Source organism: Anguilla anguilla, chromosome 15 (genome assembly GCF_013347855.1).
Source record: "Anguilla anguilla isolate fAngAng1 chromosome 15, fAngAng1.pri, whole genome shotgun sequence".
In the NCBI taxonomy this organism is placed as follows: Eukaryota; Metazoa; Chordata; class Actinopteri; order Anguilliformes; family Anguillidae; genus Anguilla; species Anguilla anguilla.
The window spans coordinates 12,083,424-12,108,394 of NC_049215.1; the positions used below are offsets into that span (position 1 = coordinate 12,083,424).

Here is a 24,971-nt window from a genome sequence, read left to right on the forward strand (position 1 = left end):
GCCCCCGTACCCATGGTTTGGGAGGGGGCCTGTGCGATTGACTGTGCTGAGGTTCCATTGTCTCTGCGGGGCCTGTGATTGGCTGGCGCCACCATGAAACAGTACGTCTGGCTTCATGGGCTTGCTGCTGCTCACTGTGAGAAGGGTAGCATGTTCACGCCCGTGCTAACCTCAGGAGGCATACCTATACCTGGACCATGCCCCTCACCTCAGCAGCTCCTCCAGCTCTCTCTCTCTTTCTCACTCTCAAACTCAGCTCATTCTGGGGGTGTCTTGGGTAAATACGTCCATGATTTCCTACATTTAACACAAAGCAGAAATTACAATCAGTTTTTAGATTTAGTGTCTGGTCTTGAAGTACTGCTGAAGAGAGACGTTAAAACAACGACACCCTCAATGTGTTTTTGTTTTTCTTCTTGTAGTTTCACTTCACAAAGCTCTAGCTTCTGCACTGTATTGTGTTTGACACATGCAGTTGGTGATGTTATTGGAGCCTTTAGCGATTTAGACTAGTGGAAACTCAAACTGTGTGAAAACCTGGAGTGTGTAACCCAGTTATGAGTATCATTAAGATGCATAACAGATTCCGTTTTTGATTCAAACATCAAGTATGATTACTGGATGAATTTAAATAAGTAGTGTAAATTAGTGTTGAGTACCTGCTCATTATGCACTTTGTGAATTGAACTTGGGTCACACATGAGAGATTTCCACTGAGGATGGACTGCAGAGTGTAAAGCGATGCCAATCTCCTGCTGCTCGTCTTGAGTTACTCAGAGCCACAGCTGTTGGAGTTTGGCTGTGCTTTTCTGCTGCAGTTTGGCTTGTGTGGAGTACAATCTGATTTTCCTTAAAGACGCAACGTACCCTGACAGTTCCTACTCTTTCTTGGCGTCTTGTGTTCTTTAGTTCTGACTACAATGGAAAAGATGTTCATTTCCATGATATATTTACCTCTATCTACCTTATGCTGTTTGTGTGAGCACTTCAGGCTCTTGTTTGACCAGGGTCCAAATGGACACACAGTTGCACAAATGTGGTGCATCCTGTCAATGATTGATTAGAGAGAGATAAACTCGGAGTGATTTAGACTCATTTGAGCGACAGAGCAATATCGCCTAACTACAGTAGGAGGCCGAGAGACATTCATTAGAGAGTAATATCTAAGTGCTTTGTGCTCTCAGTGTCCTGTGTGAAAGCAATATATAAATCTCCACTCACCCTACTGCAAGTGTTTGGAGTGTTTCATTGGAGGAGACTGCAGTACCCGGCAGACATAGGAGAGCATGCAAACTCCACACAGAAAGGCCTTGTCTATGAACCTGTATGTCACGAGAAATGGGGTTCCTGGTATTCCAATCAATTTAACCTAAAAAATAATATTTTTATAATAATAATAAGAATAATTATTATTATTATTATTGAGTGAGATCAGCTTTGTTTCAGGGGAGCTCTCCCTGCAGGTGTGTGTTTGTGTGTTTGGTGTGGGGAGTTCCTTTCTCTCTGTTATGCCCTGATTCTGACCCCCCCCCCCCCCCCCCCCCCCCACCAGAACCAGCCTACCTCAGCCCTGGGGAGCAGCATCCTGCGCTGTGAAAGGCTGGAGCAGGCCGAGGTCAAGAGCCTGCTCATGTGCTTCCTGCACGTGCTCAAGAGCATGTCTGAAGGTAGGCTGCCACTGCCACCTCATCACCCAACACCACCGCATCACCACATACTGCCCACCACCTCATCACCACACACCATCTCATCACCCAACACCACCCGCCACCTCATCACCCTCCACCTCAAACCACCTCACACCACCCCACACCACCTCATCACCCCACACTGACCCCCACCACACATTACCCCACATCACCCCACACCCACCTCATCACTCCACACCTCCTCATCACCCCACACCAGCTCATCACTTCACACCTCCTTATCACTTCACACCTCCTCATCACCCCACACCACCTCATCACTCCACACCTCCTCATCACTTCACACCACCTCATCACCCCACACTGCCCCCACCACACATTACCCCACATCACCCCACACCCACCTCATCACTCCACACCTCCTCATCACCCCACACCAGCTCATCACTTCACACCTCCTTATCACTTCACACCTCCTCATCACCCCACACCACCTCATCACTCCACACCTCCTCATCACTTCACACCTCCTCATCACCCCACATCACCTCATCACTCCACACCTCCTCATCACTTCACACCTCCTCATCACCCCACACCACCTCATCACCTCAAACCTCCTCATTAGCCTCACCCAGACCACACAGCACTTAAATGTTCATATTGAATTTCCTTTCAGAAATGCTTCTAGGTTCAATGAAAATCCATTTAACTACATCTGATTTGTCAGAAGGGTGTGCCTCTATCTTTCTAACTTCCTTTTTTCCCCACAGATGCTTTGTTCACCTACTGGAACAAGGCCAGCTCTGCTGAGCTGATGGATTTCTTCACGCTTATAGAGTAAGTCCCCTCTTCCAGGTGACATTCTCCCACTGACATCACCAGAGGCATCGGGCATTTCCAACAGCTAGGCCTGGGAGCTTAATCCAGAGTGGCCTCTGCTTTTGGGCCTTAGCAATTAGCCATAAGCCATTAGCTTAGCAGCCTACAGTTTTTAGCCATTGCTACTAAAAAAAGAGTAAATGTAAAATGTGGCAGCGTGGATGGCAACATGCACAATTTTAAAGTGACCTTTGATCCAGACCCCCATACAGTATACCCACAATTTAAGAAGGATTCTGGTCTTCTTTGTGTTCCTGCAGGGTGTGTCTCCACCAGTTCAGGTACATGGGGAAGCGCTACATTGCCAGGTAACTTTTAAACTCTTTCTGATGCTGTCAGTCCAATTGAAATGTGTTAAATTTCACAGAGTACAATAACACAATATGAAATACTTTGATTCAGTGCTGTGGCACTGCCTCAGTTGCTTCAGTAAAATGTCTAGCTGTACACGAAAAGCCATTGATTTACTTAAATATTGAGTTGTGTAGAGCCAGACTTACATCAATTGCTTCAGAGAAACAAAAAAAATCTATAAGAAAGTAGAGAAATGTCACCTTAAGTAGCTTTCAGAAGATGCAGTGACTTGGAAATACTTATAAGTGACTCCCACATATGTATACTGCAATAAAAATTCATTTCATATTAAATATAAATTGACATGCATAGTGGTCCCAGGAACTTACAGAAATAAAAAGTAATGGAGTAGCCGAAATTAGTGAACTGCACCATTTTTTTTTACATTATTCTTCTTCCAGCAATGTTCTGTGTGAGTGCTGATGTTGCTCTCCATAGAAATGTAACACGTGAACTCTATGCTGTTGTAGGGTAACACACACACGTGCACAAACACACACAGGCACACATACACACTCACATGCAGTACACACACATGCACATGCACACATGCACACACACACTCTCTCTCTGGTACAATGGGCTGTGGGTCTCTTCACTCTCTAACCCACCATCACTCTCTCTGTTTGCGCTTAAATGCTTTCAAAATTAACATAATAAATCACATGGTTCCTGCCCTCTCCTGATTGGGTAAGACTTGGGGGGGATTCTTCGCCTTTGCCCTCGCCCTCACTGAATGCATGCGGTATCTCCTCTGTGTCCTGCTTGGCCACTTTGTAACACAACACAGCACAACACAGCATATGTCCTCCTCTGGGATAACAGTGAGTCTGTCTGTCCATCAGTCAGTCCGTCAGTACAGCTGAGACTCCGCTACCGCTAACTTGTGTTGTCAGATACTGTGTGTGCATGTGCGCTGCATCTGCATGTGTGTAGTTCTGCATGCTGCACTACACCCTGCTTTAACACCCTTAAATCAGACCGTGAGGTCATACGGCTCCTATAGTGGGGAAGATGTGGAATCAATGATAAAATATTCATGTATCTGGCAACACTTTCCTTTGGCCATAAAAACCAAAGTGTGAAGTAACACCTCTCATGACAATGTATTACAGCTTATGACCAATGCAATATGCAACTGTGTAGAATAATGGTAAAGAAACTACTCTTAGCCTAGTTCAAGTAAAGGTGTTTCTGCATGACCTTATTTATGTGTGCATTCATTGTTACACAAACTCCTTCAGGGGCACTTTGTGTAGATAGTGAGTGTGTTGAGCTTCTCTCTCATCTTGAAGATGAAGGTGCTAAGCGGCATTACCTGCCCTTTACCGTACCCGTACTAACCCCCTTTGCTCTGCTCCTGCGTCAGGCACCAGGAGGGGGCGGGGCCCAGCGTGCACGAGCGCAAGTCTCAGACGCTGCCTGTGTCTCGCAGCAGGGCGGGAATGACGCATGCCCGCCTGCAGCAGCTCAGCAGCCTGGATAACTCTTACACCTTTAGCCACAGTAAGTGCCCCGCCCTATCCCACTGGATAACTCTTACACCTTTAGCCACAGTAAGTGCCCCGCCCTATCCCACTGGATAACTCTTACACCTTTAGCCACAGTAAGTGCCCCGCCCTATCCCACTGGATAACTCTTACACCTTTAGCCACAGTAAGTGCCCCGCCCTAACCTGCCCCGCCCTATCCCACTGGATAACTCTTACACCTTTAGCCACAGTAAGTGCCCCGCCCTATCCCACTGGATAACTGGATAACGCAGTAAATGCAGCTACCTCCTGCTCCTCCTCTATCCCATGTTCCCCTCTTTCCTCTCTGGGAACCTCCTTTCCTGATCATCATCATCATCAAAATCAGGCTGACCTCACACATGCCCAGCCCTGCCCACATACACTATTGTTGGCACAGCTCCCTGTGTGAACAGGGCCGTGTGCGTGTGTGCGTGTGCGTGTGTGCGTGTGTGCGTGTGCGTGCGTGCGTGTGTGTGTGTGTGTGTGTGTGTGTGTGTGTGTGTGTGTGTGTGGCAACTTGGAAGGTGGTCACACATTTACCAAGTGACCGGGACCACAACTGCACAACATGACTACAATGGTCATAGAGGCTGCTGAGCTATCTGCTGGTTTGTATTTCACTGAAAATAAGAACTTTTTTGAGGGCTTATAGAGGTCAGGCTGAAGTTAATTCACCTTTAATAAAATGGTTTCCTCTGTGTTTCCAGTGTGAGAAAAGTTTCAAGTGTTCTTGGAATTTCTGTAGACCATGGTAAGAATGTACCAGGTTGGCAGCCAGCTTGCAAGCTGTTATCAGCTCGTTAGAGTTAAATGGCATTCATTGGAAAGTGCATGAAGATTCAGCTGGGCATGTTCTCCTCCAAAAACACCCACTCATTCCCATCCTCTGAACCCTGTCCTCCTCCATTACTGACTATACTCCATTTCACTGCATTTGCCACATCTTAAATGTTTTAAATATTCCTCCATACATATTTATTTTAAGTGCAGTGTGAGCTTTCTCTTATTTACTGGTTGTCCCTTTTGCTATGTTGCTATTGAATACGGCTGCCCCTGCATTGTGCCTGATATCTGGCTGCCAGACTGGCCATGGCTTGTAGCCCTTTTGCTCAGGTGTGATTGGTGCAGGTGTGTGAAGTATGAGCGTGTGATTGGTGCAGGTGAATAGAAGTGTGAGCATGTGATTGGTGCAGGTGTGTGTGTGTGTGTGTGTGTGTGTGAAGTATGTGCGTGTGATTGGTGCAGGTGTGTGAAGTTTGAGCATGTGATTGGTGCAGGTGCGTGTAAGTGTGAGCCTGTGATTGGTGCAGGTGAACAGAAGTGTGAGCGTGTGATTGGTGCTGGTGTGCATAAATGTGAGCATGTGATTGGTGCAGGTGTATGAAATGTGAGTGTGTGATTGGGGTAGGTTTGTGAAGTCTGAGCGTGTGATTGGTGCAGCTGTGTGAAATGTGATTGGTGCAGGTGTGGAGTGGAGTAGGCGTGTGCTAACAGCTGTGTGTCGTGTCTGTTGCAGCCTATTCCCACTCCGATGCTGACGTGCTGAACCAGTCCCTGCTGGAGGGCAACATCGCCACTGAAGTGTGTCTGACTGTCCTGGACACCCTCAGCATCTTCATCATGGGCTTTAAGGTACAATGAGCACAGGAGTAACTGTCTTTAATACCTGTGTGCACACTCACCTGAGCTATCACTGCCATTAATACCTGTGTGCACTCTCACCTGAGCTATCACTGCCATTAATGCCTGTGTGCACTCTCACCTGAGCTATCACTGCCATTAATGCCTGTGTGCACTCTCACCTGAGCTATCACTGCCATTAATACCTGTGTGCACTCTCACCTGAGCTATCACTGCCATTAATGCCTGTGTGCACTCTCACCTGAGCTATCACTGCCATTAATACCTGTGTGCACTCTCACCTGAGCTATCACTGCCATTAATACCTGTGTGCACTCTCACCTGAGCTATCACTGCCATTAATGCCTGTGTGCACACTCACCTGAGCTATCACTGCCATTAATACCTGTGTGCACTCTCAACTGAGCTATCACTGCCATTAATACCTGTGTGCACTCTCACGTGACCTATCACTGCCATTAATGCCTGTGTGCACTCTCACCTGAGCTATCACTGCCATTAATACCTGTGTGCACTCTCACCTGAGCTATCACTGCCATTAATACCTGTTTGCACACTTCCCTTAAGACGCATTTGTTTGGATCATTGAATTTAATGGGGACCACATCTCTGTCTGGATGGAAGGCTATTGTGTTCAGTTGGGAAATATCTACCCTCTCACCCTGGAAACTCTGTTCTGTCTAATTTGGGAGTTTGGGGGCCCTCTCTGGAAGGTTCTCACATGATGCTGTGTGCCCTCAGACGCAGCTGTGTGCCGACTACGGTCACAACCCCCTGATGAAGAAGGTGTTCGCAGTCCACCTGTGCTTCCTGAGGATCAACCAATCAGAGGCTGCCCTCAAGCAGGTCTTCACCTCTCTGCGCACCTTCATCTACAAGGTAAAGATCATCTGGGTCACGCAGAGGAAATCAGCCCAATTTTACCTTAAGTGCAGTTTAGTCTCTTGATGCTCAGATCCTTGAGAGATTTAACCTAGTTAAGTTAACCTAGTTTAACCTCTCTATAATTTTGCACTGCTCTCTCTACTCTTTATCTCCCCGTTCACTTTAACTGGCACTGCATACCAAAGCAGTCACACGTGGCTTAATTTGAAAAACACAGCAATTACATTACAGTATATGACAAATCCTTAAACAGATGTATTTATGTCCCTCTCCCACCCTCTCTCTTTCTCTCTCTCTCTCTCTCCCCCTCTCCCCCATTTCTCTCTCTCTCCCTCTCCCCATTTCTCTCTCTCTCCCTCTCTTTCTCTCTCTCTCTCTCACACACTCTCTCTCTCTCCCTCTGTCACCTTCTCACCCTCTCCCTCTCCCTCTCCTCCCTCCCTCCCTCTCTCAGTTCCCCTGTACGTTTTTCGAGGGGCGTGCAGACATGTGTGCCTCGTTCTGCTATGAGATCCTGAAATGCTGTAACTCCAAGCTGAGCTCCATCCGCAGCGACGCCGCCCACCTGCTCTACTTCCTCATGAAGAGCAACTTCGACTACACAGGCCGCAAGTCCTTTGTGCGGACACACCTGCAGGTCAGGGGACTCTGCACTGTTCTTATTATTATAATAATAATAATAATCTTTATGAAGCATATTTCATTCCTGTTTCAGAACATTTATAATGGAAATGAAAAGAAAAAAGGGTTAAAAGATTATTATTATCATCATCATCATTATTATTATTATTATTATTATTATTATTATTATTATATGTTATTTTAAATGTATTATTACATGTCAAGTTTAAGTGAGAGTATTGAAAGAAGTGACCTCATTGCCCTCTCCCTTGTGCACTGAATGGATTTAAAGCCACAACTTCTCAGCTCACCCGCAGTGATGAATATTCCCATCGCTCAGGGTGGCCCTGTGCCCAAATTCCCCCTGAAGTCTCCGCCCCGTTTCTCCAGGTGGTGATCGCTGTCAGTCAGCTGATCGCTGATGTCATCGGAATCGGCGGAACCCGCTTCCAGCAGTCCCTCTCCATCATCAACACCTGCGCAAACAGTGACAAGACCATCAAGGTGAGCACGCTGACCACTGCCATCCTCTGTGATAACCTCTGTGTGAGGCACCATCTTGTTTCTACACAGACTTGAGGCATGTATGAAACTGGACATTTGCAATGGAACTCTGCTGTTTTCATTTATATGTACAGCACTACATTTCCAAGCCAGTGCATTATGCTAATTTCCTTATACTGCAAGGCTAACACGGTATACATTTTTAATGCACATTAATGCACTGTTGAGCCTATGGCATTTGCCCCGTATGTATGTGATGCAGTGTGTTTACTGCCATGGCTACTAAAACTGCTTTCCTCTGCTGATGAGTTTAAAAACGGGTGCTGCTAAAGCTAATGTTAGCGCACAAATATTTAATAGAATTCTGGTGCAGGTTGTAGCATGCAGAACCTCAGTCGTCAAAATTTCAGTCATGTGTGGGAATTCCTGGGTGTGGAGGTTTCCCCCGCTTCAAAACATTTCTGCTGGCTGCAGTCAAACACCGTGTGCCTGCTTCGCCCCCCCCTGCCCCCGCCCCCCCCCTCCAGAACACGGCGTTCCCCTCGGACGTGAAGGACCTGACCAAGCGCATCCGCACGGTGCTGATGGCCACCGAGCAGATGAAGGAGCACGAGCGGGACCCCGAGATGCTGGTGGACCTGCAGTACAGCCTGGCCAAGTCCTACGCCAGCACCCCCGAGCTGCGCAAGACCTGGCTGGACAGCATGGCGCGCATCCACGTCAAGAACGGGGACCTGTCCGAGGTATCTGCGTCACAGCCTGTACCGAGTGACATTACACAGGCTTACAGCTAGCGCTGACACAGCCTGTACCGAGTGCATTACACAGGCTTACAGCTAGCACTGACACAGCCTGTACCGAGTGCCATTACACAGGCTTACAGCTAGCACTGACACAGCCTGTACCGAGTGCTATTACACAGGCTTACAGCTAGCACTGACACAGCCCGTACCGAGTGCCATTACACAGGCTTACAGCTAGCACTGACACAGCCCGTACCGAGTGCCATTACACAGGCTTACAGCTAGCACTGACACAGCCCGTACCGAGTGCCATTACACAGGCTTACAGCTAGCACTGACACAGCCCGTACCGAGTGCTATTACACAGGCTTACAGCTAGCACTGACAGCCCGTACTGAGCGCCATTACACAGGCTTACAGCTAGCACTGACACAGCCTGTACCGAGTGCCATTACACAGGCTTACAGCTAGCGCTGACACAGCCTGTACCGAGTGCATTACACAGGCTTACAGCTAGCACTGACACAGCCCGTACCGAGTGCCATTACACAGGCTTACAGCTAGCACTGACACAGCCCGTACCGAGTGCCATTACACAGGCTTACAGCTAGCACTGACACAGCCCGTACCGAGTGCCATTACACAGGCTTACAGCTAGCACTGACACAGCCCGTACCGAGCGCCATTACACAGGCTTACAGCTAGCACTGACACAGCCCGTACAGAGCATCATTACACAGGCTTACAGCTAGCACTGACACAGCCCGTACCGAGCGCCATTACACAGGCTTACAGCTAGCACTGACACAGCCCGTACCGAGTGCCATTACACAGGCTTACAGCTAGCACTGACACAGCCCGTACCGAGTGCCATTACACAGGCTTACAGCTAGCACTGACACAGCCTGTACCGAGCGTCATTACACAGGCTTACAGCTAGCACTGACACAGCCCGTACCGAGCGCCATTACACAGGCTTACAGCTAGCACTGACACAGCCCGTACCGAGCGTCATTACACAGGCTTACAGCTAGCACTGACACAGCCTGTACCGAGCGTCATTACACAGGCTTACAGCTAGCACTGACACAGCCCGTACTGAGCGCCATTACACAGGCTTACAGCTAGCACTGACACAGCCCGTACCGAGCGTCATTACGCAGGCTTACAGCTAGCACTGACACAGCCTGTACCGAGCGTCATTACGCAGGCTTACAGCTAGCACTGACACAGCCCGTACCGAGTGCCATTACACAGGCTTACAGCTAGCACTGACACAGCCCGTACCGAGCGTCATTACACAGGCTTACAGCTAGCACTGACACAGCCCGTACTGAGCGCCATTACACAGGCTTACAGCTAGCACTGACACAGCCTGTACCGAGCGTCATTACACAGGCTTACAGCTAGCACTGACACAGCCCGTACTGAGCGTCATTACACAGGCTTACAGCTAGCACTGACACAGCCCGTACTGAGCGCCATTACACAGGCTTACAGCTAGCACTGACACAGCCTGCCTCTTTTACCACCGCAGGAAGTGACCTTAAATTCATTTCCTGCCTTAACTGTATTGATTTTGAACTGAATCCAATCTTGCAAGTCAGGCTTACAAAAACAACTTGGGTATTTCCAAATGACCTTGTGACTTATAGCACAGTATCCTCGCACTTCCTCTTGTGCCTACGAGAGGAAGTGCGAGGATGTAAATTTGTGTATTGACATTTACTTCTGACTGAGATTTTTATCATAGACTGTCCTTTTTTGTCTGAGTGCATCAGTCTCTGTGGATTAGAGCATCTGTCATATGGCTGAATGTAAATGTAAGATGTAAATTTGTGGATTGAAATGGGTTCTAGTTAATAAAGAATAGCTTGGCATGTGTCAGTGTGGTAGGGAAGAGCCAGTGGGTGGTGTTTGACTGAAGGTGTTCCTCAGGTAACTTGTCATATCTTTGATTGGCGTGCGTTTCTCCGTGTCCTCCGCAGGCAGGAATGTGCTACGTGCATGTGGCAGCTCTGGTGGCAGAATACCTGCGGCGAAAAGGTGCGCTTCAGCCTGCGGCTTTACACCACAGGGGGGCGCCAGAGTCTCTGTGCCTCTGTTCACAAACTAGTCCCCTTCATATACTGTCCTGTAGTCACACTTCTGTGCTGGTCTGTTTGCAGTCAGCCCTTTTAATGGTATGTTTATACTCAACAAGTCTATGACACGTTTTCAAGTATATTTAACCTTTAAATTAATCATACACTTTGGGCTTTTCTCTTCCATCAAACCACTGCTGGTATGACCTGTAAATATACTGTAAAGTTGTTTGAAAAATAATTTCAGTCTGTTTTAAACAGAATAGTATGCTTTAAAATATGATGTTACAGATATCATAGAAAGAGAGATCACAATGATCATGATTATTATTATGTTCAGCCTGAAATATGTATCTTAAAAGAAATTCTGAATCCACTGCACATGGTCTTTTTCAGGTGTTCTGCACAGGCTTAGTATATGAGGCAAAAGAGGGATTAATAGCAGTGATGTTTGGTTGTTTTGCCACTTTGGCAGATGAACTGTCTCGTGATGTTGTCTTTGCGTGGGGTTCAAAGGTAGGCCCTACAGTCCTCTGATAAGATGTTTTGTAGTTCTTGTAGATATCAGGGGCATTTTTGCAGCCATTATTTGGCAATCAGGTTTATGGTGCAGGGTTCCTCTCATGGCCATGGCCACAGCCCAGTGAGTGGGGAGAGCTGGGGGACGTGGGATTATCCTTCAGCATGTAGTGGCTCAGATTGACTGACTGAAAAATCAGTGTTCCTGCATGAACCCAATTATCCAATTGATTACAGTCTTAAGGCCAAAGTCCTGGTTTGGTGGACAGTATTAGGTTTTGCAGAAACAAGGTTTGATGTTTGATGTATTTTTCAAATATTAGCATAAAAGTTTGCTTGTTCATCAGTTCAGCTGGGAAAGCCCACTTGTTAGTGTACAATACATGCTGCAGCTAGGCTGAATCTAGACCATAATCTGCTTTCTGGTTTTTGTAAGTCTAGATAAAAAGCAGAATCTTATTAGTTGCATAGATTTTTTTTGTTGTTGGTTCTGAGACTGTAATGTCTTAAGTGTAATATGAATATGAATGTGTGCTAAGAATATCCACATTTTCAGGCATTTTCAAGCAAGAATACCAACAACAGTGTATTTACATACATTTACATCAATGCACTGCTAGGCCAATCCAGTTCAGCCAGCATCGCACATTATATTTAATATGCACATTAATGCACTGATTAGCCTTTTCCCTGAACGTCCTCCCTTAGATATTTGTTTTAAATGTGTGGGGTGACCTTCTCCTGTGTGTGTCTCAGCCATGTTCAAACAGGGCTGCTCGGCTTTCCGGGTGATCACGCCCAACATCGACGAGGAGGCAGCCATGATGGAGGACGTGGGCATGCAGGACGTGCACTTTAACGAGGTGGGCGGGGCATTTGCGGGGGCGAGGGGGAGTCGGGAGCAAAAAAGAGGGGGTTGCCCTCAGCTGTGTGACCCACCTTTTGACCTGAAAAGGGGAGGTTACCAAAAAGGAATATTACATAGGTAAGCACTCTAAGAAAGGTAGATATCTATGGTCCAGTGATGGAAAGGCATGTTCAGGACATTTAAGGCGTGTCTACAGGAACAGTAGAGGCTGCTCTGTCATTCTCTCTGGTTAGAACTGAATGTACAGTAAGTCCCCCAGAAGCTCTGGATGAAAGCCAGGTATAGATTATCCCACACCAGATTGCTGATTCATGCACTTTTCTTTTTTATGCTTCATTTAATTTGGTCAATATCACCTATAAAACCTGTAAAGTGAAATATAAATAGCAAGCTAGTGGTGGCAAGTTAGTTTTGGCGAGCCTTGAATGTTTCACAACCGCCCAGTAAATTTTGCAGGAACGGCAGTCGTTTCTCGGGCTACGGTGTGAACCCGCATCAAAACCACCGCCTCTGCTTTTGCGATTATGACTTTTGATGCTATAAAGTGCGTTCTCAGAGCCAGCTTATCTCCCCGTGCGGAGTATCAATTGCACTCTGAGTGTGCTGTGTAATTCAAGCCCAGCCCTACTGCAGAATATGCACTTTTCGTGCAGATAACCGAGTAGATGCTTTCCAAGACCTTAATCAGGAGATGCACTCCGTTCCATGCTGTCCGACCAGGAGTGCACCTCACAGCCCCCCACAGCATGTCCACTCCGGGATTGCTCCGGAAACCCTCCTCTGCGTACACCTTCCTGCGCCTTTATCTTATGACACGTGCTGGCCCATTTCCTCTCAGGTAGAGCGGGGGAGAAGGCTGTTAGTGGAGAGAAGCAGTAGTCATCTCTCAGGGTAAACAGCCAGCAGGGTGATTACCATGTGCTCATCCTCTCGTCTGATCCCTAATGAAGGCGCTGCTTAGCCACGGGGAGCCTGCGTTTGAGCTGTCCCGCCCACATCAGAACTGCACCTCAGAGCAGTTTCAACAGCGCTTGTTCTGTTTCTGAATCTCTCAGCCATTTCCTTTAGCTTTTAAGTAAATTAATAACCAGTAGTACTTCATGTCAGTGGTTTTTGCTCTGTTTTTGATGTGGGCACAGATGTGCTTTTTATGTCTGGTCTGGCTGAGCTTGTGCACCTGATGTCAGGGCGATGCTCTTCATGCTGACATGTAGAATCACTCCAAATATAAATGGAAAAAAATGAACTACCTATTTCCCTATTAGGGACTGTGAGCCCTCTGTCCAGTGTAACCACAGTCCTTTTGTTTTAATTTGGATAAACCATTTTAAGCTCATCTTACCTTTTACACAAGCCTGGTGATCGGTTTTTTTTTCTTTTTTTTCTTGCATGTAGGATATTGATTATTGACACTTTGATAGTGTGGCGCTATATATGTATGGAGGAGTGCCTCCTTGTTGGCCACCGCTAGTAACAGCAGTGTTTGTGTACACAGGATGTGCTGGTCGAGCTGCTGGAGGAGTGTGCGGACGGGCTGTGGAAAGCCGAGCGCTATGAGCTCATCTCTGACGTCTACAAGCTGATCATCCCCATTTACGAGAAACGCCGCGACTTTGAGGTGCTCCCCCGTCTGTTCTGTCTGCACCACACGTCCCTCTGTTCACATAGAACAAGGTTCTGTCCACATCACACGTCCCTCTGTTCACACAGAACAAGGTTCTGTCTGCCCCACACGTCCCTCTGTTCACACAGAACAAGGTTCTGTCTGCACCACACGTCCCCCTGTTCACACAGAACAAGGTTCTGTCCGCACCACACGTCCCCCTGTTCATACAGAACAAGGTTCTGTCCACACCACATGTGCCTTCACACAGAGTATGAGCGTGCTCACAGACCCGCATGGCTCTCTTAACAGAACCCGCTCTTCTGTTCACACATGCAGAACTCATTCTTATGTGTTTTATTGGTGGCTCAATTCAAAAATATTCGTTTAGATTTACCTCATGTAACTTTTGTCTTGTCTAATTCGTTTCGTTTCATATATACCATATATATCGTGGTTTTTCCTAATGTAGCTTTTGTTTTTAAACTACAGTAAACTGTATTTCCAAAACCCATGAATGCTCATGGGTAACACCAGTACAGCAACACCTGAAAAAAAAATGTTTGAGTGTAATGAGCACCAGATGACCCCGCTGAAGAGATGAGGACCAAAGAAAGCCCAACACCACTGAAATGCTGGGGTTCCTGTGCAGTGACCTAAGCGCCTTTCTCCCGCTGCTTGTGTTGTGTAGAAACTGGCCCACCTGTACGACACGCTGCACCGCGCCTACAGCAAGGTCACCGAGGTCATGCACACGGGGAAGAGGCTTCTGGGAACGTACTTCAGAGTGGCGTTCTTCGGCCAGGTGAGGATAGGAACGGTGGCCTGCTGGGGCCACGTTTAGTGTTTCGGTCCAAAGTGTTCCGCAGACGAGAAATGGTAACATTTGACCCCCGTATTTACTCAAGTCTAAGCTCCCCAGTGTTCTCTCTCCTGTATCACTCTGTTCACCAGTCATTCTGAAGTGCCAGTGAACATGTGAAGCTCTTCTCTCAGATAGCAACTTCGCTGCCTTTCTGCTTTTTCTCAAATGCCACGCCCAAACCGAAGCTCTCTTGTAGGGGAGAGTTCGCCTTTTCCTTTTGTGTATTCAGGGGCTTTCTGTTGAGCATGAATGCAGCAGAAATCGTTTTTTATTAAAAGCATGATTTTCCCTTCCTCACCCCCCACCCCCAATTTTATGATTCATTTTAATCAAATCTCTCTGCTTCTTTTCTTGTCTGTCTTATAGGCAGTGGTAAGTTCGGCTGCAGGTTGTGCTCTGTCTCCTCTGGAGATTAACGCTTAGAGTGCTGTGTGTTCTCGTGCTTCTCACTCTCACTGCAACCTCTCCACACAGGCAGTCTGTGTTTGTTCTCACGGTCCTCTGCAGCTTCACCTGTGCATCGTGCTCCTGTGCAGCAGCAACGCATGCGGCTGAATATGAGAATTAAAAACGCGGCGTCTGAGTGTGCCTCTCTAACGTTACTGTGAAAGCCTCATCTGTCTGCCTTCACGCGTCTCCGAGTCTCGTCTGCACCTTTGTTTGACGTGGTGGTTTTGTTTTGTCTGTGGCCCATTTTAAGAATCTTAAAAAAAAAAAAGTGAACTGAACTTTGTCTCTGAAGGCTCTGTGTGACATGGCTTATTGCTTTTAATCAGCATACTGAATAGATCGCTCAAGATATCCGCTCACATGTAACCACACTGCTGCCATTTAATAGTGCGTGTCTAATGTGCATATAACAATAACGGTGTTTGTATGCTCTCTTTTAAAATACAAGAGTCATTTGGAATTGAAACCAAGAGAAGGTGTTTGGTTGGACACACGGTCCCCCTACACACAGCACAGTGCATTTCAGTTGCATTTAGGCCCACGCAGTGCATGTTATGTCCACCCAAACACGCTCCCTTGGTTTGTTTTCAGAGTTGTCCTCATTGAGCGTCTGAGGCTCACTTATCTCCTGTTGGGTTTGTACTTTCTGGGTGTATTTGGAATAACTTTCATTTTTGTTTTTTTGTATAATCTTGTTTGTTTTTTATTGTTTGTGGCGCTGTAGCAGTACCAGTTTACTGACAGTGAGAGCGATACAGAGGTAAATTATTATTGCAGTGGACATGCTGCATTAGACCTCGTGGGTTTAATCTTTTCTCCTCACTGTTGTCAGACTTACTGTAAATGTCCTGACCATTAATCCCTTGTCCCTACCCCAGTCCATGCATTTCACTAGTCTAGTCTTTCAGTTAAATCAAGGTGTCTGTTGGCCATTGTTTTACATGGTTGACTTGAATTGTTTCAAATCTCCTAATTGGTGGAGCTATTGCGAGCTGTCAGTGACTCACTGATTTAAAGCAGTTCTAGTGGTTTGCTGCATGAAGTCTTTTGATTGGTTGACAGGGTCAATGACAAATTCTATTAACTAAATTATTTCATATCCAGTGGTAGCTCCACCATTAGTCACCCCCCCCCCCCCCTTGCTGTGCATTGTATTGAAATCCTGACATTAATGGTACTCCCATCAGCCCCCCCCCCATGTGCTCATTCACTGTCGTGTTCACTCACAATTTGAAATAAGGATGGACTTGCAAGGATGGATTTATTTTTCCTTTTGATCTGAATATGCTTGAAAGAGATTGAACAAAACAAAACACCTGTAGTCCATTCACACCTAATCACCTGTCGTCCATTTATACCAGATCTAAGGGTGTAATTTATGGGGGGTTCGAGTGCATGGAAGTATTATTTGAAATTGTGCATTTAGAAAATATAATAATTAAAATAAACAATTTTCAATCATAGTTTATTACGTGTTACCGCTTCGAGCAGTTACACCGTTCTCCCTCTTCAGATCCTTTAATAATTTCAGTATTTCATTTGCAGTCCCTCCTTTAATGTTTTCTTCCTTGTGTTTTGTGGTTGATATTTTTTGTGTGTGTGTGTTTGTGTATGTGTGTGTTTGTGTGTGTGTGTTCATGGGTGTGTCTTTGATTTTGCTTTTTTACCGCAACAGATTTTCAGAGGTGTTTCTTAGTCTTGTTTCATCGTCATCGTTTTGGTGTTAATTAGAGATCATTAACACACATACTGTTTCTGTATCTTGCTGTGAAATATGGAGTGCCATTACTGCATATCAGAGGCTAAGTGAGGAACTAACACAGTCGTCACTTTCTCAATATCCTTAGTGTGGCGTAAGCATTTATTTTCAGTGGCTAATAAATGCATCACTAAGATGCTCCTTCATAAACAACATGTGTTGGTGTGCCATAAACGTAGCAATTTTTACATCTGAATGAGCTCACAGTGTTCCTGCCTTCCTCACAGGGGTACTTTGAGGATGAGGATGGTAAAGAGTACATCTACAAAGAGCCCAAATTCACCCCCCTCTCAGAAATCTCCCAGAGGCTGCTGAAGCTGTACTCTGACAAATTTGGGCCCGAGAACGTGAAGATGATCCAGGACTCAGGAAAGGTACGAGTCTCCCTGGGTCTGCCTACCAGGGCAATGTGTACATCTTATCTTATCAGCATAAAAATAATAATAAATAATAATCACAATGCTAATATTCTCATTCTGCTTCTTCTTGTTATTGTGACATATATTTTAAGGGGCTGCTAGGTGGCTCATCCTGTTAAGGCCCTGTTCTAGTATCTGGTATCAAATCCAGGCTGTGCCAGTGCCAATCTGTGGCTGCAGCTCTGCAGAGGGATGCACAGTTGGCTCACTGCGGTTCACTGGGGTGACAGTGTCTCACACTAGCACACTCCTGCTGATCAATCGAGTGCCTGCGAATTCATTCGCTGAACTGCACACGAAGAGTCTTCCTACGACTCATGTGTGCAAGCCTTGTGAGCTGTAGAGTGATAAGAAGCGGCAGCTGACCTCACGCGCTTCACAGGGAGAGCATGCTTTTCTGCACTCCTCCACATCGACAGCAGCGTGAACCTTCCTGCGCCTCCCGAACTGGGGAGAAGAGAGGGGGGAGAAACCATTCAAGATAGAATGATAATATCTAATCTTAATATAGTTTTTTTTTTTTCAGACATGTCACGTTTAATAATTAGTCTGAAGAAGCTCATCATTTAGTGTTTCTGAGATAACCCCGCTACTAATCTCCAGGGCCATGATTGCTGGCTCACCAAACTGTTTTCAGTTGAATGTTCACTCTCACATTAGTAACAGCCAATGGGGTTTCGGCCTTCTTTTCTTGTTACCTCGTGTTTCATTGGAAGGAGATCCATTCCAGAAGCAAAGCTCTTATCCTTATCCGAGTGTTCTCTATCTGAGCCATCACTGCTAGCTGTATTTCCTTATGAGCAGCACAACAACAGAGTAATTAAATATATTATCGAATACAAGCTTTTTGGCATTTGCCATGTTTGGCACACATTGTGATGCCATGATAAACTTATGGCAAAATCAACAAAGGTCAGCAAAACAACTGCGAAAATGCTCTATGCAGGTGAACCCCAAAGACCTGGATTCCAAGTACGCCTACATCCAGGTGACCCACGTGACCCCGTTTCTGGAGGAGAAGGAGCTGGCCGACAGGAAGACCGACTTTGAGAGGAGCCACAACATCCGCCGCTTCGTGTTCGAGACGCCCTTCACCGTGTCCGGCAAGAAGCAGGGTGGGGTGGAGGAGCAGTGCAAGCGTTGCACCATCCTGACCAGTAGGTGTCACTGTTTCCCCCAGCGTGGTGACCACTAGTGTCCTTGTTTCCGCCACCATAGTGACCACTAGCATCACCATCCCCCAGGCTAGTTACCACCAGGTGTTTTTTTTTACTTTCAGGTTAGTGACCACTGATGTCATTGTGGCCTAAAGCTAGTTATCACAAGCATCCCTGTGTCCCCAGCCTAGTGAACACTTGTATCCATGTATCTCCACCTATTATTCTTGTACCTCCAGCATAGTGACTACTGGTGTCCTTGTGCCCTACAGGCTAGTGAGGGTCTAGTGACAGGGGAGTAAGGCCTTCTGAAGGTGGCTCTCCCAGAAGAGGATCCATCTGCAGCACGTTTTTTAGCAGTTATTCTGTATGCTGATGAAGGCATTGGCCTTTACCACTGTGCCAAGTGCAGTTTGTTTGTGGAGGGCCTATCTAGTAAGCAGAATCTTTGCTTGAATCCTCCTAGCAACAGGTCCTCTCAGTGGTGACCTTTCATAGACCCCATAACAGGTGGAGCCAGCTTAATCGTAGACTCAAACAACGAGAGGCTGCCTGGGTCAAAAAACCACGGTTTCTACCAATCGTGTCAGAGACGATGTATTGTGTTTCCACCTGTTTTGGACTGGCGATAACCTTTTTCTCTCAATACAAAAAAAAACAAATCTCACACTCCTCTTAAGGGAATGGGAGATGATACGATGAACATTCTAATTGCCTTGTCATCGCACCTTGCTCAATCAGTGGTAATATCAGCTGTAAGAAGCTGCTTGATAAATGTGTGATGTGATAATACATTACAGTGTATGTACTGTATGTGTATTGGTTTATGTATATATATATATATGTGTACGTACGTATGTATGTATGTGTGTATGTATGTGTGTGTGTGTGTATATAATATACATATATAAATATTATATAATTATATAATGAGAGATTAGGGGATGACTTTTGTAATCAAGTGCCTTGCAGCTGCTTATCATTATATGATCGGAAAGATCCAAAGTGCAGCAGTTATCTCTGCTGCCTGATAAAACCTCCTGGGACTGCGGAGGGCAAGAGGGCGGGGCCCACAGAAACTGCCCCCCTCGCCATGTTCTGCCTGCCTGGGTTTAGCCTGGGTTTAGCCTGGGTTTAGCCTGGGTTCAGCCTAGGTTCAGCCTGGGTTTAGCCTGGGTTCAGCCTGGGTTCACCCGCTGGCCAGTTCCACTCTTACTGTGTGTGGTGTTTATTGGATAAATAGATATACGATTGGGTCTGAGGCCAGACCACTCTTTGTATGTTTGTGTTTGTGTATGAGTGCGTGTGCGCGTGTGAGTGTGTGCGTGTGTGTGTGCACATGTTTGTGTGTGCGTGTGCACGTGCACATCTGGGTGTGTATTTGTGTGTTCACACGCGCTTATGTGTGTGTCTCAGCCACTCACTGCTTCCCGTACGTGAAGAAGCGCATCGCGGTGATGTACCAGCACCATGCGGATCTGAACCCCATCGAGGTGGCCATCGATGAGATGAACAGGAAGGTGGGCGAGCTGCGGGAGCTCTGCTCCACCAGCGAGGTGGACATGATCCGCCTGCAGCTCAAACTGCAGGGCAGCATCAGCGTGCAGGTACACGCGTGTACACCCACACTCACACACACACACACACGCATCAGCACACTCTCCTACGCTGAAAAACACTCTAACACACACACACATGTGCACACGCACACACACACGCATCAGCACACTCTCCTACGCTGAAAAACACTCTAACACGCACACACACGTGCACACACACACACACACAATGTATCATACACACACACCATATCATGCATACACACATGAACACATATACACACACACACATACTCATTCACACCTACACATACACTTTCACACACATACAGAGGCATACGTGCACAGAAACAAACCCATACTCACATTTACACACAGCCTGTGCTGTTCCCCACCCCCCCCACCCTCCCAAGCCTATCGGTATTGCTGTAATGGGGGTACCTGTGCTGCTGTCCTGCCCAACAGGTCAACGCTGGACCCCTTGCGTACGCCAGGGCCTTCCTGGACGATGGCAGCACCAAGAAGTACCCCGACAACAAAGTCAAACAGCTGAAGGAGGTGTTCAGGTGAGCCCCTGAACATCTAAGAATATCATTATTTACTCATATTTAATATCATTTTTCAGCTTAGCCAGGAATTTATTTGGCGTATAATTTACACACGTAGTCCCTTCAAAATGTTTACTAGATATGTTGCTAAATCTAACTGAGGCATTTTTCAGTGGCTACACTTAACCTGGGTTTGCAAACTGCAACCTTTATCTTTTCACAATCCCAATTTTCTCTCAATGCACAAACACACTACAGCAAAAGCTACAGTAAAAGAAAAAAAACCACAGAAAAATCATGCCACTGAGCGTTACTGAGATGTGTCGGTCTTGATCCTGTTCAGGCAATTTGTGGACGCCTGTGGGCAAGGGCTGAGCATCAATGAGCGCCTGATTAAAGAGGACCAGCAGGAGTACCATGACGAGATGAAGGTCAGCTACAGAGACCTGGCCAGAGAGCTGTCCATCATCATGCATGAGCCGGTAGGACACAGCCGAACCCCGCCATCACGGCGGGATGAGCACACTGCAGTGTTCTGCTGGTCGTGTTGAGCAAAGAGACTCGGGCTTATTAGAGTAACACGAAAAATAACCCTTTATTTCTCCTCCTCATTCTCCTCATGCTGACGTAAGCAGATGGGATGGTAATGTGTGTTTTTTTAAGATTTGCCCAGAAAACAATATAAGATCTCTGCCCCTGACTCCTCTGTTGGCCTGCCCTTGGTGTCAGGTTCCCGCCTTGGTGGTGTTGTAGTTTAATGGATTGTAGTTTCTCTCTCTTTCTCTCTCTCTCTCTCTCTCTCTCTCTCTCCCTCTTTCTGTTCTCATCTTGCTCTCTCTCTGTCTCTCCTCCTTCCTTCTTTTTTTGCTATTTGCTTTACTGGCCAATCTGTATATATATTGCATGCAATCACAGTACAATATCCCAGACTCTGTCTCCGTCTCTCCCAGATCTGCACGGTGGAAGATGGCCTGAAGAACGTCCTGCCGGACTCTCTGCACATCTTCAACGCCATCAGTGGCACCCCCACCAGCACCACCATACAGGGCATCCCCAGCTCCACCTCTGTGGTCTGAATTCAACTCTGATCCTTGAACTTTGACCTACCACTTCCACGGTCTCTGAGAGGGAGAGGGGAGGGGGGGTGGGGAGAGGCAGTCAGCGCTGCCATGGGACTCACCTGCCCCCCCCCCCCCCCCCATCTTCACCCCACCTGTTCTCATTCCCAGGAGCAGGTAACCTGTCTGTGGCAGGCCAAAACCGTAGACGGACAAGCCCTAGACCCTAGACTGTGCATTTACCCAGAAACTCCTCCTGTCTCACAGAACAGCCAGGTCTGTCTTTCCATCTCCCCCCTCTCTCTCTCTCTCTCTCTCTCTCTCTCTGTCTGTGGTGAGTGAGTGCAGTGGTGTTTGGGCAGGAAGAGAAAAGGAGGATGGGAGCATAAATGTGGACAAACTGAGTGGGGTGGGATGGAGTAGGGAACATTGAGGTGGGATGGGGCAGAGGGAGAGTTGAGGTGGGGTTGGTAGAGTTAAGTTGAGGTGGGGTGGAGTGGGGTAGGGAACGTTGAGGTGGGATTAGATGAGATGAGTTTAGGTGGGTTGGGTTGGGGTAGGGTGGGATAGGTCGTGGGGTTGAGGACAAGAAAAATTTTAACTGTTGTGACGTGTCCCCTCCTGCACTGTGGCAGAGTGGGGGCAGTTGTGACGTGTCCCCTCCTGCACTGTGGCAGTGTGGGGGCAGTTGTGACGTGTCCCCTCCTGCACTGTGGCAGTGTGGGGGCAGTTGTGACGTGTCCCCTCCTGCACTGTGGCAGTGTGGGGGTTTTCTGTGCTGTTTCCTGTGGAGACATCCAATAGGGATCCTTAAGCAAGAGGATGACTTCAGCCAGGTCATTTCTCTGCTTCTGTCTGACCTATTCTTTTCTTTTTCTTCCATTCCTTTCTTTCTCGTTGTCTTTCCGTATTATTTACAGTAGGTCAGGTTATGGACTGTCAGTACCTTTGTATGTACAGTATGCCGGTGTATGATAAACCTCGCCTTTGGACAGGAACGGTCCACGTCTCCTGGTGCGTAATGGACAGTGTTCACTGCACCCTCTTGTGTGTTGGCACCAGTCCCTATGTAAATTAAGACATTATATTTCTACACAAACGCATCTTATTTCAAAGAGATTTTAAGTAGCTTTGGTCTTCTGTCTTATGGAACACTTTGACATCTTGGAGCTTGCTTTTCCAACGGCCACGGCACCCAGTCTCTGTCCCACTATTCTTGTACATAGAAAAGAGGAGTGCAATATTTGCCTCTTATGCAAGGTGTCTTGCTTTGGGGTTCATACACTGTAAAGATGACATTGATCCTTTATGCCAAAGCCATGGAAGTGTAGATCCAGCGGTGGTCCACACTCATTTGTACCATGAAGCGTTTTACCATTTTAATGTTAATGAAATCATTTTATATTTGGGAAGTGAGGGTTTTTTATTTTTATTTAACAGAAAAGTCACTGTTCTGCTGTATTTAACTGTAAACTGTTCCCTAATGCTTCTCTTTGAATTAAAGTTCATTAATATCTCAGCGCACGTCTGTGATGTGTTCCTTTGGGTCATTGTAATATTGAATCAAGTGGGAACATTTAGGTCCTGCATGAGCCTCCCATGAGGCACCTGGCCCAGGTGAGATGCCACTGTAAAAGTGCTGCTTTAGGAGTGTTATTTACCCCTGTTCCAGGTGAGATGCCACTGTAAAAGTGCTGCTTTAGGAGTGTTATTTACCCCTGTTCCAGGTGAGATGCCACTGTTCTTCTCTCTCGAGTAAAGTGCTACTATAAGAGTATTATTTTCCTGTCTTGTGAAAGGTGCTCCTTTAAGAGTGTTACTGGACCTTTGTAAGATTATGACAGCATCTGTCTGCAGTAAGGTATCACTGTAAGCCAGCCCACAGTAAGTCCAGTCCTGTCTTTTGCACATACCCTCCTCTCTGGCTCACCCGAACTACAGTCGGCAAAGCTAGGACTGAAATTAGCACATCCATCTTTTTTTATCATTACAGGCTAATCACAAGATTCCCAGAACCATCCATAATAGATCATGTGTGACGAGGCTTCATTATCGGGATAAAACTCCCGTAAGGAAATGGTGTTGGCCTCGAGCTGCTCATTTATGATTGATAATGACTCATGAGACATTTATAATGTTTGATTGTGAAATTTGATTGATCAAAGGTCCTGGTAGATTATGTTCCTAAGAGTGGAGCTGAACTGTGACCTTCGGTGTGTGGTGGGACAGGGAGGGTGTGTTGTGTATGATTGAATGAGGTGATTATGCTCTGTGCTGGGGGTTTGTCTGGTGAGGTGGGGGTTGTTTGAAAGAGGGGTGCTGATGCGCTGGAAAGCTCTTTTTGCCGCCGGTAAACAGGTTTAATCCTGTTTGTGCCGGTGGCAGTGGCACATGCGTTTGGGGACAGCAGGGGGACCATGTTTGCCATGTGAGTGAAACGGGTTCACGTCTTCTCCCTTCGTTTCTCTGTTTCTGCCTCTCAGTATCTGTGTCTACATCTATCTTTCTATTCTTTCTCTTTCTTTTCTGTCTGTCTTCATCTCTCTTATTGCTCTCTCTCCTTTTCTCTCTCTGTCTCGCTCTCTCTCCTGGTTTGTTTTCTCATCTCTGCCTCCCACCTGTGGAGAATTTGGAATGCGCCAGTAATAACAAAGCTTTTATTGCACGTATAAAAACGATGGACACGTGCGTCTGAAAAGATGAATTCAGCACTTTTTACATGTGAACCTTATCTGGCTTTATTGTGCATCTGGCAGGTCTGGACTGTTGGCTTCTGATATGCAGTGCAGTCCAAAAGTATTTGGACAGTGGCACAATTTTTGTTGAACACATTGAATTGAAATTAATTTGTCAAAGTGTTAGGGGACAATGGATAAAAAGGGCTGCAGTTCCTACATAGTTCACCTGATATGGATTTAAATTCCCTCACAATAAATGTGACAGTCTGCACTTTTACCTCACATTCACTGTTCTATTTCAAATCCAATGTGCTGGAGTACAGAGTCAATTCAACAAAAATTGTGTTGTTGCCCAAATAATTACAGGCTGTGCTATATGCTCATCGAGAGGCCAGGCCTTTCCCGTTAGTAAGCCTTAGCTGTATGTTCGCTTGTACACGTTACGTATCTGGTAAATGTGGTCGGTATGCAGCTGCTGAGTGGCCTATCCTGTTGAGGCACTGATCTAATGCAAATTAAATCAAATCCCAACTGTGCCCAATCTTAATTCACATTTCTCACACTGGCATACCAAGCTGCAAAAGGTACTCCCCCTTCCTGTCTTCAGACAAC

The 24,971-nt window shown here is 46.6% G+C and overlaps 1 protein-coding gene across 12 annotated transcripts in view; it reads left to right on the forward strand.

The window, feature by feature from the left end:
* LOC118214186 (dedicator of cytokinesis protein 9-like) overlaps positions 1-23,200 on the forward strand; it is a 100,110-nt gene extending 76,910 nt beyond the window's left edge. For 4 of the 12 annotated variants that reach the window (XM_035393869.1, XM_035393866.1, XM_035393867.1 and 1 more), the window contains 21 exons: positions 1,553-1,667; positions 2,423-2,489; positions 2,792-2,839; positions 4,255-4,391; positions 5,915-6,030; positions 6,781-6,918; positions 7,379-7,561; positions 7,936-8,049; positions 8,577-8,792; positions 10,781-10,838; positions 12,152-12,258; positions 13,759-13,881; positions 14,558-14,671; positions 15,098-15,103; positions 15,906-15,941; positions 17,168-17,314; positions 18,306-18,516; positions 19,933-20,123; positions 20,541-20,641; positions 20,967-21,105; positions 21,574-23,200. In XM_035393869.1, the coding sequence (XP_035249760.1) occupies positions 1,553-1,667; positions 2,423-2,489; positions 2,792-2,839; positions 4,255-4,391; positions 5,915-6,030; positions 6,781-6,918; positions 7,379-7,561; positions 7,936-8,049; positions 8,577-8,792; positions 10,781-10,838; positions 12,152-12,258; positions 13,759-13,881; positions 14,558-14,671; positions 15,098-15,103; positions 15,906-15,941; positions 17,168-17,314; positions 18,306-18,516; positions 19,933-20,123; positions 20,541-20,641; positions 20,967-21,105; positions 21,574-21,699 (2,493 nt within the window). In that variant the 3' untranslated portion in view covers positions 21,700-23,200. Of the gene's footprint in view, positions 1-1,552; positions 1,668-2,422; positions 2,490-2,791; positions 2,840-4,254; positions 4,392-5,105; positions 5,150-5,914; positions 6,031-6,780; positions 6,919-7,378; positions 7,562-7,935; positions 8,050-8,576; positions 8,793-10,780; positions 10,839-12,151; positions 12,259-13,758; positions 13,882-14,557; positions 14,672-15,097; positions 15,104-15,905; positions 15,942-17,167; positions 17,315-18,305; positions 18,517-19,932; positions 20,124-20,540; positions 20,642-20,966; positions 21,106-21,255; positions 21,267-21,573 lie in introns of all 12 variants that reach the window. The other 8 variants (XM_035393878.1, XM_035393868.1, XM_035393879.1 and 5 more) reach the window with 6 other exon arrangements.
* The last annotated feature ends 1,771 nt before the right edge of the window (positions 23,201-24,971 follow it).